This window comes from Dunckerocampus dactyliophorus, chromosome 5 (genome assembly GCF_027744805.1).
Source record: "Dunckerocampus dactyliophorus isolate RoL2022-P2 chromosome 5, RoL_Ddac_1.1, whole genome shotgun sequence".
Taxonomy (NCBI): domain Eukaryota; kingdom Metazoa; phylum Chordata; class Actinopteri; order Syngnathiformes; family Syngnathidae; genus Dunckerocampus; species Dunckerocampus dactyliophorus.
Window position 1 is genome coordinate 7532279 of NC_072823.1, and position 13312 is coordinate 7545590.

A 13312-nucleotide genomic window follows, 5' to 3' on the forward strand; every position below is an offset into this window, starting at 1 on the left:
TTGAACAGCTGCCGCAGTCCAAGCAGAATCTTCATCAAACGTACTTTACTTAAGATTTGTCAGCTCCAAACACCATCGCTGCATAAGACTTTAGAACATGTGATATTAGCTTCTATTGCGGAAATGCAAGATTTTCTGTTTTGGCTTTCGAAGCGTCATTGTTTAAACCACAGGGTTCAAAGAGTTTGAAAAAAGCAACAGCGTATCGTCCTGGAAATTACAGCATATAAGATGTCACGGCTATGATAACATTACATTTTTGTTGTCCAAACGTTGTCATGTTGCGTACGGAAAGTTCCGTGGCTGAAGGAGGACGAGCTGTCTGTCTGGCCGATAGCCATAAAAGTCTAAAAAGCTGTAAGATTCTGCTCGGGGTAACGCTGAAAACGGCAAAAAAATGCCAGAGTAACATAAAAGAACCACAAATCAATATCCAAAGCTGGTCGAGGGAAATTTGAAACATGTGGCCTTCGTTATTCAGATGAAGTCGTTAAATGGCAGTATGGGACAGAACCTTAAGACAGCGGTGTTCAAACTTTGTCTGCCGAGGGCCACATACAGGACAAATGAAAGGGTGCGGCATGATGTACTGTACCTTTTAAAAATTTGACTGTATATTATTGGGAGCAGCCAGGTTGCGTCTGTTGTCTCAATATACACATGCTATACATCCAAACAACCGCAAGAATGTCAGCTAAAAGCTCAACCAAGCCAATTTCAGGAAAACAAACAATTCAAACCACAAGCACTTAAATGGGCAAATATGGAAGACAAGCAAGCAGTTTGAGAGCAACAAGTGTCATTCGTCGACCGCTAAAACTCACTGAACATTATTTTGTAACTTATCCAGTTACAAAGATTTTCACATATACAGTAACCATCAAAGTACATTCCTACCAACATAATCCACATCTTTTTTGCAAAAAAAAAATGGTCTAAGAGGTTAATGTTCTATGCATTGTCATCTCAAGCACAGACTAATTTCAGCTGTTGAAGTGAATGCACATCAGCACTTCCACACTGCAATGCCACAAATTGATTGCGCCATGCCATTTTCCCTGTAAAACATGTGAAATGAACAGCCTTGCCTATGGTACAGTCCACTCCTCATCAAAATTTCAAGACCAGTTGAAAGATTGCAAGAATTGATATTTTACCCTGTTGGTTCTAAGTGGAGCTTCAGAATGCCAAAAGAAGAAATGGGAATGAGACAAAAAAAACTTTGAGTAAGCAATTTATTGCAGACAAGCATTAAAGTGAAATAGGCTGTTCATCAGCTGATCAAAGGTTTAAGACCATAGCTCTAAAAAAGCCCGAACCCCTCCCTAAAATAAAAATAAAATGTTAAAAAAGGCAGTGAGTAGTGAGTAGCTGCATCACTTCAAAAATTAATTTAGGCATGCTTGATGGAAAATGTTGGTCCAGGTGGTGAAGATGGCTTCACGCAGGGCATCCACTGTCTGGAACTGATGTCCATTTTTGTAAATCCGCCCCCAAATGTTCTCAATTGGATTTCAATCAGGGGAACACACAGGATGGTCCAAAAGAGTGAGCTTATTCCTCTGGAAGAAGTTCTTTGTCTGGCGGGCATTACAGCGTTGTCCTGCTGGAAAAAGCCAGTCATTACCACACAGACGAGGGCCTTCAGTCATAAGGGATGCCCTGTGCAACATCTCCACATAGCCAGATGCCATTTGACGCCCCTGCACAACCTGAAGCTCCATTGTTCCATTGGATCATGATGGCGCCCCCTCCACTGTGCTGTGTGGAGAACATCTCAGGTGGGATCTCCTTGTCATGTCAACGTTGGAAGCAATCAGGACCATCAAGCTTACATTTTTTCTCATCAAAGAATAGAACTTTCTTCCACCTTTCCATGTCCCATGTTTGGTGCTTTCGTGCAAATTCCAAACGGGCAGTTTTGTGGCCTTGAAGGAAATGTTCTTGTTCTTAAAGCCTTCTCTCGGAGATGCCGTCTGATGCTTATTGGACTGCACTCAGCACCAGTAACAACCTTCATTTGGGCCGAGGATGGTCCTGTGTCTTCACAGACAGCCAATGGGACGTTTTTTTGGGTCTACCACTTGACTTTTGTGTTCCATAACCCTCAGGATCTTTGAAGTTTCCAATGACTGTCTTACTGCGTCCAACCTCAGCAGCAATGGCACGCTGCGAGAGGCCTTGCTTATGCAGCTCAACAATCCCACAGCGTTCAAAGAGAGAAAGCTTTTTTGCCTTTGCTATCAAGAGATGATGAGAGTATGATTACCTGCCACAAAATAACATTCAATACACATTTTGGCAAGATTTTGGCTTTTTAAAGGCTTTGCTCTTAAACATTTGAACAGCTGATGAACAGCCTATTTCACTTTAATGCTTGTTTGCAATAAATTGCTTTTTTTTTGTGGCTCACCTCTATTTCTTCATTTTGCAATTTGAAGCTCCACTTGGAACCTCCTTAACATTCAACAGTGCAAAATGTCAATTCTTGCTCTTTTTGTACTTTAGAGAGCGAAACAACTCAGCATCTTTTTTATGGTTGCCATCTTGCTTTGTGAGTGCCTCATACCACGGAGCACAGCACTTTTTTTTATATCTATCCTGGGCAGCCTCAAAGTCAAACATGGCATATGTGTTCTGTAGAATTGCTTCTCCAAGTTTTGTATTGTGGATTTCTTTTCTTTCTTTTTTTTTTTTTTTTTTTTTTTTTTGCATACTGGCTTTCCAATTTTCATATTCTGTGCTCTCCAGTAGTAGTAAGAGAGAAAAGTATCTTTTTAGTAGGGGTGGATGACACAGCAAATTTTTGGTTTCAATCCGATACCAAGTAAATACAGTGCCAGTATTGCCCATACCGACATGTTTTACTTGAAATTTTAAGACCGTTGAATGATTTAGCCTGTAATTTGTCGATTATGATTACAATCAGAATAAAACACAGGACAAAGATATCAATCTGATACCGACACTTCTTTTGGTATTGAAGCAATCAATCAATTAATTTGGCTCAATCAGCCCCACCCCTACATTTGAGGGGGCGTGTCTGTAAATATTCTACAAGAACGCGCAGATAGGACAATTACAGTAGCTGTTTTGATGATTTTGGAAGTTTTCCCCTGGTGTTTCCTCTGGAACACATTTGGCTGCCTTCGTCTGCCACGGAGAGAGACGTGGTGGGAGCTTGTTGACAGTACACTGTGACTGGGGACGCCTCACATGGGTGGGAGGGCTTCCATGCCCTTAAAACGTTTGATCACAGCAAAGCTGTGTTGAGACGGCCTTCAGCTGTAGCATCTCTCTTTGTTTCTTCCACTTTCTCTGACTTTGTTTCTAAGAACATTGCCACCTTTGACGTTGGTAGAAGTGATTTAAAAAATTAAGAAAAAAAAGTGAACGGGCACAAAAATAAGTCATTTCAAAATAAAACTGATGTGTTTTTTTCCGAAACCTGTTTCTTGGAGTGTCTTGAGTGAGTGAAGAATTTGTTTTTCTCATGTTTTTATATCCACGTGCGGCATGAGGTTATAGGAATCACGTACCATTCAAAAAATGTTGTTTTTATATGAAAATACGAAAGGTAGTGTTGACTGCTCCAAAACAGCCCAAACACGGAGCTCAGGCAGGAAACAGGAAGCGACTGACACCAATCAAGTAAACGAGCGCCTACGTGGACCAGTGACACTTTGTGAAGAAGCAATTAATTGAAGTTGCAGCGTTGTCACATGTGCAATGCGTCTGCAGTAAAAGGTCATCTGTCACAGCGTTGCAGTGTGTGTGAGCATTTTAATGACATTCCTCATGGCCACTGTTCATCAAACCACGGGTCAGCTACGGCGTGATGTTCAGTTAGGCACTGATCTGGAAGCAAAGACTAAATTAATTGAATCCACAGTGTTAAGCTTGAGGAGTAAAAATCTACACAAAGATACACACATGATATTTATGTATATATTATTGGTTATTGGCTTCTTGTGTCTATTCCAAGGGTGTCCAAACTTTTTCCAGTGAGGGCCACATAGTGAAAAATGAAAGGACTCAACATTGATATTTTGTAATACGCTAAGAAGTTATATATATATTTCAAGAAAAAACTGCATATCAGACTTGTGATATGGGTGAAAAAGCCTATTATTAGTATCTACTTTGCTGTTTGCTTGTTTTTTTTTGTGCTATTTTTGTAGTTTCTTTTTCAATTTTCCAAATATTTCATCTTTCTTCTTAATTTTCTTTTTGTAATTGTATACCTTTTATTCCCATAATATTATAACTTCTTCTCTGACATAATTTTCCAAAATGACAACTTTGTTTTGTTTTGTTTGTTTCTAATAATGTTATGACTTAAAAACCAAAAATTTTTTCTTTAATATTTCAGCTCTACGCTACTAAAATGACCTTATAAAATTGCTTTTTTTACCTCAAGAATATGACTCTTTTCTCTTAATATTTTGACTTTATTCTTGTAAAATTGCAAAAGCTTTTTTTTTTCATTTCTGCGTATTCATTTCTTCTCATAATTATGACTTTATTCCCAGAACAGTATAACCTTTTAACCTAATTTGAACTTAAATTAACTTTATTCATTGTGTTTTTTTCATAACATTGATTTTAAAAAATAACAAATTTCTGCTACTAAAATGAAATAATTTTTCCTCATAATATTAAGTTATTCTGGTTTTGGTTTTGACTTTAATTATTGTAAAAATACTGTTGATTTTTAAAATGTTTGCTCTTGTTGTTTTTTAAGGCATTCTTGTTAAATTATATTTTTAGAATGTGTCGCGGGCCAATAAAAAAAACGCCGCAGGCCACAAATGACCCCAGGGCTGCACTTTGGACACCCCTGGTCTATGCTATACCTCCAGCGTCACGGTGCCAAAATGAAAGGTCTGTCATGAATGAATTGGTGACCGATTTCCTTCATTTCAAAGCATCTATCATGGCTCAAATGTCAACAAAAATGAATGGTCTGTCAGGCTTTGAAACTGGAATACATCAATAGCACGATTAATAAAGGAATAAATCATACATAATAAGGGATATTTGGATTGATTCGCCCACCCCGACCAAGGACACACCGGAGGTATTATGATTCACCTTGGCAACTCGTTGGTGGAACTGGAGAAGGTATCCAGAGGCTGGGAAGTCTAGGCTGAGACTGCTGCCCTGACGACCCGGATAAGCAGAAGAACATCGATGCAGTGATTAGAAACTCTTCTGGAGGAGGTTTCAACGTGATAAACTTTGAAACTCTAAACCATATGTTCACAAAAAGTATCTTTTGTGTGATAAAAGTCCTTGCTTTGTTACCCCCAACCTGCTACAGTGGAGCCCCTTTATGTCGACAACCCGCAACTCATCTAGTCCACAGTCCAGTGTTGTTCTTCTGACTAAAAAGTGCCCACTTAAGTCGACATCGACATACACAGTTTACCGCTTTTCGTATTTTTTCATGGAATTTTAAAACACAGGACCCCGGGTAGACACTACGAAAGAAATGCAAAATACGTGTCTTCCCGGAAAAAATGGGAGGGGTGATACTGCAAATTTTGGTCTTGATGTGATACCATACTTCTTACTTGAATTTTTTCATTAAAGGTCATTAAATGATTTTTGACAGTTTTATAAACAAACTGTATTTGTGAGCAAGTTAATATATCAATTAGGGCTGTCAATCGATTAAAATGTTTAATCGCTATTAATTGCATTGCATTTTAACTCATAATTAATTGCAGAAGTTTTAATCTATAATAAATAGGGATATAAATGTCTTTGTGGTAATACACAACTACGATAAGTACATCAAATTTTATGTTTTATTTTTTTATATATATATTTTTTTAAAGGTAAGATTTGATTACCTTATTGAGTGCTAATGTGCATATTTGTGGTACACAACCTCATTGGGAAAAAAAAAGTCTAGGCTGTATCTGTATTCATTTAGTGCTTTTAATTTGATGTTGTTCCTGTCATAGTTTTACACAATAAAGAAGATAAATTGATTGCTATGATGTACATATGTTTTACTGATGTGTTGGTGACTAGCTAGTGCACTGCCAGGGCTAGCTAGCGCTGAATTGACACAAGCCCTGACAAAGTGTCCTCGGCTATGTCTGCCATTAATTTGAAGCACGTATCCCAATTTTAGTTTGCAGTTCCAAGCAAAAAATCAGCCCAGAGATGGCTCGCTTCTAAAAACAAAAAAAATACTTGTGAGTGGGACACTGATATGCCGTACCACTGTATAAATGTCAATTAAAAAATACAGGCAGCGCTTCAGTACCTTTCCCGCTTCTCTCAGGCAAGTCGACGACGACCTAGTTCGTGACAATGCCAATCACAGTGACAGTAGATACTAATAACATTCCTCTTGTTGCGAGAGCCATCTGTCAGGCCTTTGAAATTAAATTTACCAATCAAAAAAACAATTTCTTTCTCCATTTCTACTCAATATTTGCTCCAGCTTGTAGCTACACGGTGACGACTACAGTGTCGCCCGAGGGTCAAACAGGACGTGCAAACGTTAATCGCGCGTCCAAAACTTCTGTTAACTCGTTAACTTTGACAGCCCTAATATAAATACAACAAAATAAGATACTCTAAAAACATCAGAAAAATAAGAAAATGGTCTTATTACAGACAATTGTATGAGGAAAATAAGGTCAATAGTGCAAAATAAATAAAGAAAAGCAAAAACTACTATTGGCTATTATTCAAATCCTTCAAACCCCTACTGTGGCCAACAACTTTATTCCCTGAACTTGGGAACAATATACAGTATAAATACCTGTATAACAACATCAACAATATATCAATATAAACAACACGACAAAATAAGGATGTTTGTGCAAATAAACACAAAATAGGACTGAAAAATACTGATCTCATCATGCTAGTATTGATCCGATACCGTCGAAACTTGCATTACCAGTCACCCGCCCACTCTTATGCTGAGTTGGAGTTTACACTGGATATCTGCGTCTATTTACAACGATTCACACAACATATAAATATAGAAACGACTTTCAATCTGTTTGGTGACTACAGACGGCTAGTTCCACAGCAAATATATATAATGTACAGTATACTGTATATAAATGTATTAATGTGAGAGGGTATTAGTCTGTTTCACTCTCCAATGCAGTCGGTGGCGGTAATGCACCTTTTACGTTGAGTGCCACCCGCCTTAAAACAAAAAGAAGAAGCACTTCCGGGTGTACTTCCGCGGAATTTGCTGTAAACGCTGCATGGAGCGAAAGTTAGACAATAATGACAAAAGCTTCATAACGTTACATTTTATTGAATTACACAGGTAGCTTTTAACCGTCTTTTAATTCAAGGGAACCTCGGCTCACAAACCGTGGTGGCGTCCAACATGGCGACGGCTGATGACATTGCTCAATTGTGCTACGAGACTTTCAACGCGCTTCCCCACAGGGGGAAGCCTGAGCCGGGCAGAGAGTGGACCCTACTGGCAGCTGTTGTCAAAGTCACCCGATGTGCCAATTCTGACACAGGTATTATTGTTATTAGTAGTAGTAATTGTGCTCTTTGATTATGAATGCTTTTGTTCTTACATTTTATGGAGAAGAAAATGCTGAAATGTTGATACTAATAACGGTAATATTCTTGTTTGCTATGGTGATGGACAGAGGTCAGACAGGAGGCTCCATGGACAGTGATGTTCACAGATGACAGTGAGTGCAGGTGGAAGAACTTTCTGTTTGTAAATTTTATTCTCGTAATATTATGATTTTATTCCCGTAATATTATTACTTCTCACTAAACCTAATTTTCCCAACATTTTATTTCAAATTTCTCATTACGTTACAACTTAAAAAAAAAAGCATCTTTAAAAAAAAAAATATTTCAACTTAATACTATGCCCTGCGATTGGCTGGCGACCAGTCCAGGGTGTGCCCCACCTGTCACCCGAAGTCAGCTGGGATAGGCTCCAGCATGCCCCCACGACCCTCAAGAGAAGAAGCGGTATAGAAAATGCTACCAATTATTTTTCCTCATATTACTCTATTACTTCATTCTTGTCAACTTTTTTCTTATAATAGTTTGACTTTGCCCTTGTAAAATTTTTGCTGATTTTTTCCATGTTTATTTTTATTATTGATTTTTTTCCGTTTCCGTGTTAAATGATATTCTAGAATGGCCATGGGCCAATACAAAAAACAGCTATGGGCCGCAAATGGCCTCCAGCACGCACTTTGGACATCCCTGATGTATGTCTGAGTGTGGAAAAGAGGTGAGAAGGCGAGTGCAGGTGGGAGAAGAGTATCAGAAAAAGTGATGGGAAAGATTTACAGGACGGCCGTGAGACCAACAAACAGTTGGCAGAGCTGAAGATGCTTCGATGTTCCTCGGGAGTGCCGAGGTTGGACAGGATTAGAAAGACGCAGATCAGAGGAGAACAGCCCACAATAGACGTCTGAGAGACAAGCTCAGACTGAGATTGATTGGCCAGTGTAGAGGCACAAGTGTCGGTCATCATGCCAACGAGATCACAATTGTCTGAGCAACTTTTTACATTTTTGAAATCATCTATCACCTCTGTCTTGTAGTTGAAAAAGAAGTGGTTTCCCTCGGAACTGGGACAAAGTGCATTGGACAAACAGCCATGAGTCCCAAAGGTGTGTGGCTTATTTTATTTCATTTATGTACTTATTTAGTTCACAATTTTTACTGTGGTTTGTTGACTTGGATTCCTTGAAAGGCACTATATATATACAGTATATACTATATATAGAGCCACATTATTACAGTGGCTGGAACCCACTTATTTCCACAATGTGGACCAACCCATCAAGTCTACCGTCTTTTTCCTATTACTAGAAAGAGCCCGCTTAAGTTGACATCGCCTGACACCCATGGCAGACATAACCCTACATCATAGGGCTCTCTTTGAGGAACACTGGAAGATGTAACTACGAAGGCACATAAAGATAAAAATCATAAAACACAAAGAAATAGTAAGCACTGTGATTAAAAATAGAAATAAAAATGGGATAAAGATTTAAAATAAAATAATTAAACACGAAGAAATAGTAAGCAATAGGATTAAAAATAAGAATAAAAACGGGATAAAGATTTCAAATAAACAGAATAAAAATAAGCAAAAATATTTGTTTTATTTTTAAGTATTTATTGATTTTTTTATTCATGTAAATAGAATAAGTGAAATAAAAATAATAAATGTTAAGTAAAAAATTTTTTATGTAGTTTTCTTGTTAAATTAGATTTTTAGAATATGCCATAGGCAACTAAAAAAACAGTAGCGTGCTGCATGTTATCTGTATCGGTATCAGCTTAAAAAAAAAAAACATGCATCCGTAATATTTTATATATAAACTCTATATTGTATACATAAAAATATTATTTTTACATAAATGTGCTTTACTGTACTAGAAATGCACATTTACCTTATTGAAAAATGATTTTGTAGGCGTTAACGATTGGTTTTGACCTTGCACGTGATAAACAGTATGGAAAATGCCCAGAAAAATGCGCATACTCTGAAATGTGAATCTTTGTTTAGGTGATGTGCTGAATGACAGCCACGCAGAAGTCATCGCAAGAAGAGGGTGCATCAGGTGTGCAGGACACACGTATTAGTCAGCATGCATCATTTCCAAAGATCTTCCAGTCCATGTTTGTATTGGCAGGTATCTAACCCAGCAGCTGCACAGAGCGGTGAGCGGGAGGGGAAGCCACGTGTTTTGTCGGGCGACGTGTCCAGGGAAATGGAGGCTTCAGCCTGGAGTTTCCTTCCTCTTCTTCACCAGTCACACACCATGTAAGTTTAAGACTTTGTGCCGGCCGTTTATAGACATGAATGCCAGTGTGTTGCCTCACTCTGACACATTGTGTACATTTAAATATATTAAAAGCAATCCGGTGTAGGTCATTTATAAGTTGATGTTCACAAGGTGGCGACGCCTCCATCATCCCCATGACTGACAAGCAACCTCAACCGTGTACATCCATGAAGAGTGATCAAGGGACGGCTGAAGGAAGCTTCAAAAGAAAATCAAAAGCAGGCACATCGTTGAAAAACTCCAAGCGGCTGTGTCGAGAAGAACGGTACGCTGATGAGGAAAAAACAGACGATGCTCACGACTCCGAACAATCCTCACGTGACAGTGAGCCTTCACCCAGCCCGCCTGTGAAAACACCCATTGTAGATGGCAGGCAAGACTGCCAGCTCCCAGATATTCACAGAACGGGAGCCAAGTCCGTGCGAGGCGGCCCATCTGATCCTCTCCAACCCAGGACGGGCTACCACACCACAGGATTGCTGCGCGTCAAGCCCGGCCGAGGAGAGCTCACGCTGTCTCTCTCGTGCAGCGACAAGCTGGCTCGCTGGGGCGTGCTGGGCTTCCAGGGTGCCCTCCTATCCCATTACTTAGAGGAAGCGCTGTACTTTCGCACCGTGGTGGTTGGGATGTGCCCCTACAGCCAAGCATCCATGCAAAGAGCTTTGTACACAAGGTGAGGCACGCACTATCTATCTAGTATCTACAGTATCAGTGGGCACAATTATTATTTTTTCACATTTTTATTAATTATAATATATAGCAATCATAATAAATAATATACTATGTTAATGTTTATAATTTATACATAAAAAAAATATATAAAGTACATCCTCACTACGTCTGTGCTATTTAGATGTTCCCATGTATTGGATCTCTGCGCTGGTTTCTCAGTGTGTCCACCAGTTTTTCTTCAGTCCAAACTGGAGTTCCCCTTCAGCCAAGCCCAGACTGAGCTCCAACACATGGCCAAGCAAGGACGCATTACCCCCTGTGGAGCAGGTTGTGTATTTTTTTCACTTTTGTCAGCATTACATTTTGTCTTTCAGCATGTCTGTGCTCATTATAGCCTTAAAAAAGGAAGGGTGGTGGGGGAACGGCCCTTAAGGCCCTTCTCCATCAACATTTGCAGGAGCTTGTCTTATTATTGTTATTAAGAATACCTTAAATGACATGTTTGGAGGCTTTTGCTGACATAGTTAAAAGAGAGGCTCTGATCAGGGTTTTATGCGGCAGATTCTGACCATCCAGGACTGAAATCGGCTGATACCGATCACATGGATTAATTTATACATTTAAAAATTTATTAATGATGATTATGCTATTGGCCAGGGGTGCCATATAAAGGGGAAAGGTTAGGATAATTCCAAGGTCCCTGGTTTCTTCCACCGCTGAGAAAGGCTGCTCATCGCTGCTCATCTCGTCCGATGAATTCAATTATTTTTCGGGTTATTAGCTTAACCGTCTGACTGTCACACACATACGGGCGAGTGCTAGCCGCATGGTTGTGTTAGCTGCCGTGACCGTGAGCCTCCAAAATTCAACATACTTCGTCAAGTGTTGTTCTTCAAATGCTTTTAACCTGCTACCTCCCGCCAGGTATTTTTTGTGGCATGTGTTAGTAGTTGAGTTCCACACGGCAGACATGATTGTTTTGTTTTGAAGGAAGTTGAAGGGCGACACTGCTAAAGATGTTAGTTAGGTTAAGACACTACACTGCACAAAAGGGTTGCTGCAGGTGCAATGGTGCTAGCCACAGGTGATCGACTTTTGTGATCGCTGCTTTATTGGCATATGCCGATCATGCAACTTTTTACGTAAATCTGGTGATACTGATTGGTTGCCAGTCGATCGGAGCATCCCTAGTAATTACACGTTGTTTTCAAAGCGGCAAATTGCATGCCGAAATATGGAATGTATTTATGCACTAGGTAAGCCACACAGGCTGGCTCCTCCCCCTCCAAATCTCTTCCAGGTGAACTCTGCAAAATGTACAGACCCTTTCCAAAAATTTAGAATGTCATGGAAAAGTTGTTTAATTTCCATAATTCCATTCAAAAAGTTAAACGTTCATAGATGATAGATTCAGGGCCCACAATTTAAACGATTTCAAGTGTTTATTTGTTTATTTTTACGTAATTTGGGCTTCCAGCTCATTAAACCCATGAAAACAGGAATTCAAAAAATTTGAATACTGTGAAGAAATCAGCTCAAATTTTGCAGGGCATGAATGTTTTAAACTGAGTGTCACTCACTAATCAAAGGGTCGGTATATGCTTGTTATCCATATTCTTCATAATTAATTAATGATGTAAATTAAGAAAAACTAAACTTTTTTTTTTTTTGCTTTAGTTTAAAAAACTAATTATGAAATTATGGCTTTATTCTCCTAACATTCTCATAATATTACAACATAACTTTTTCCGCAACCTAACTTTGTTATTTTAAAAAAATAACGTCTTTTAGTATTTCCACTTTATGCTACTAAAATGACGTTATTTTCCATCCATCCATCCATTTTCTATGCTGCTTGGTTCAGTAGGGTCGTGGGTATGCTGGAGCCTATCCCAGCTGACTTTGGGCGGGAGGCAGGATACACCCTGGACTGGCCGATGACGTTATTTATATTACGTTACTCTTACAACTTTTTCTTGTTAGATTACTTTTTTTCTATTTTTGTAAAATTACAGATTTTTCCGGGTTTTTTGTTGTTTTTTTTTAATTATGTTTTTTGAATGTGCCGCAGGCCGCAAATGTCCCCCCGAGCCGCAGTTAGGACACTTCTGATGTAAAACTACTACTGGGTGAACTCGCGTACCAAACAGAGCTGCAAAAATCAGCTTCATACTCATTATCCATCATCTTTAGTTTGACTTCATTAATAGATGTAAAATAACCACAAAACGTTATTCTTATTCTTTGATTCCTGGTTTCAAGTGGTTTGACGTTTGTTTGAAGCTATCAGCTGGTGTAAGGTGCCTGATCAACCACTAGATGTCACTGCCAGCGGGTACAAACAAGGAGTCACCAAGAAGGCCCTGGGCACTGCTAAAGCTCGGTAAACTATTTTAATAAATAGTTACAGATTTTGGACTGTTTGATGAATGCATTATTTGTATTTAGAATATTTCAATTATGTTTTTGTGGGTTGCAGGTCTGCTTTGTGTAAACTGGAGCTTTTCCATTCCTTCCTGTCTCTGGTGTCAGCCACCAAAGCTTCAGCACTTCCTGATTCACTCAGGTGACAAACAGTAGTAGTTCTGAGCCTTCCATGCCACAGTTTGTACAAATCTTGCCCAAGACACACCATAAATCATATACAAAACTGCAACCTTTCAGACGTACGTTTCCAGGTGCTCCTTGGTTGACGGCATTATTTTTTAATCGCACAAAAGAGCACAAACCGATTAAACGCGGCACAAATGAATGGGACTATTTTGGTGCAATTTGAAGCAAACGGGGGTGCTGGGTGAACTTTGATTGACCTATAA

At 39.1% G+C, this 13312-nt stretch overlaps 1 protein-coding gene across 5 annotated transcripts in view; it reads left to right on the forward strand.

The window, feature by feature from the left end:
- Nucleotides 1-13312, forward strand: part of adat1 (adenosine deaminase tRNA specific 1) — a 17160-nt gene continuing 3848 nt past the window's right edge. The window contains exons 1-10 of one of the 5 annotated variants that reach the window (XM_054775422.1): nucleotides 1-7255; nucleotides 7338-7514; nucleotides 7650-7694; nucleotides 8571-8639; nucleotides 9545-9599; nucleotides 9672-9802; nucleotides 9936-10497; nucleotides 10678-10823; nucleotides 12780-12879; nucleotides 12976-13062. In XM_054775422.1, the coding sequence (XP_054631397.1) occupies nucleotides 7373-7514; nucleotides 7650-7694; nucleotides 8571-8639; nucleotides 9545-9599; nucleotides 9672-9802; nucleotides 9936-10497; nucleotides 10678-10823; nucleotides 12780-12879; nucleotides 12976-13062 (1337 nt within the window). In that variant the 5' untranslated portion in view covers nucleotides 1-7255; nucleotides 7338-7372. Of the gene's footprint in view, nucleotides 7515-7649; nucleotides 7705-8570; nucleotides 8640-9544; nucleotides 9600-9671; nucleotides 9803-9935; nucleotides 10498-10677; nucleotides 12880-12975; nucleotides 13063-13312 lie in introns of those variants that run through there. The other 4 variants (XR_008570326.1, XM_054775425.1, XR_008570327.1 and 1 more) reach the window with 4 other exon arrangements.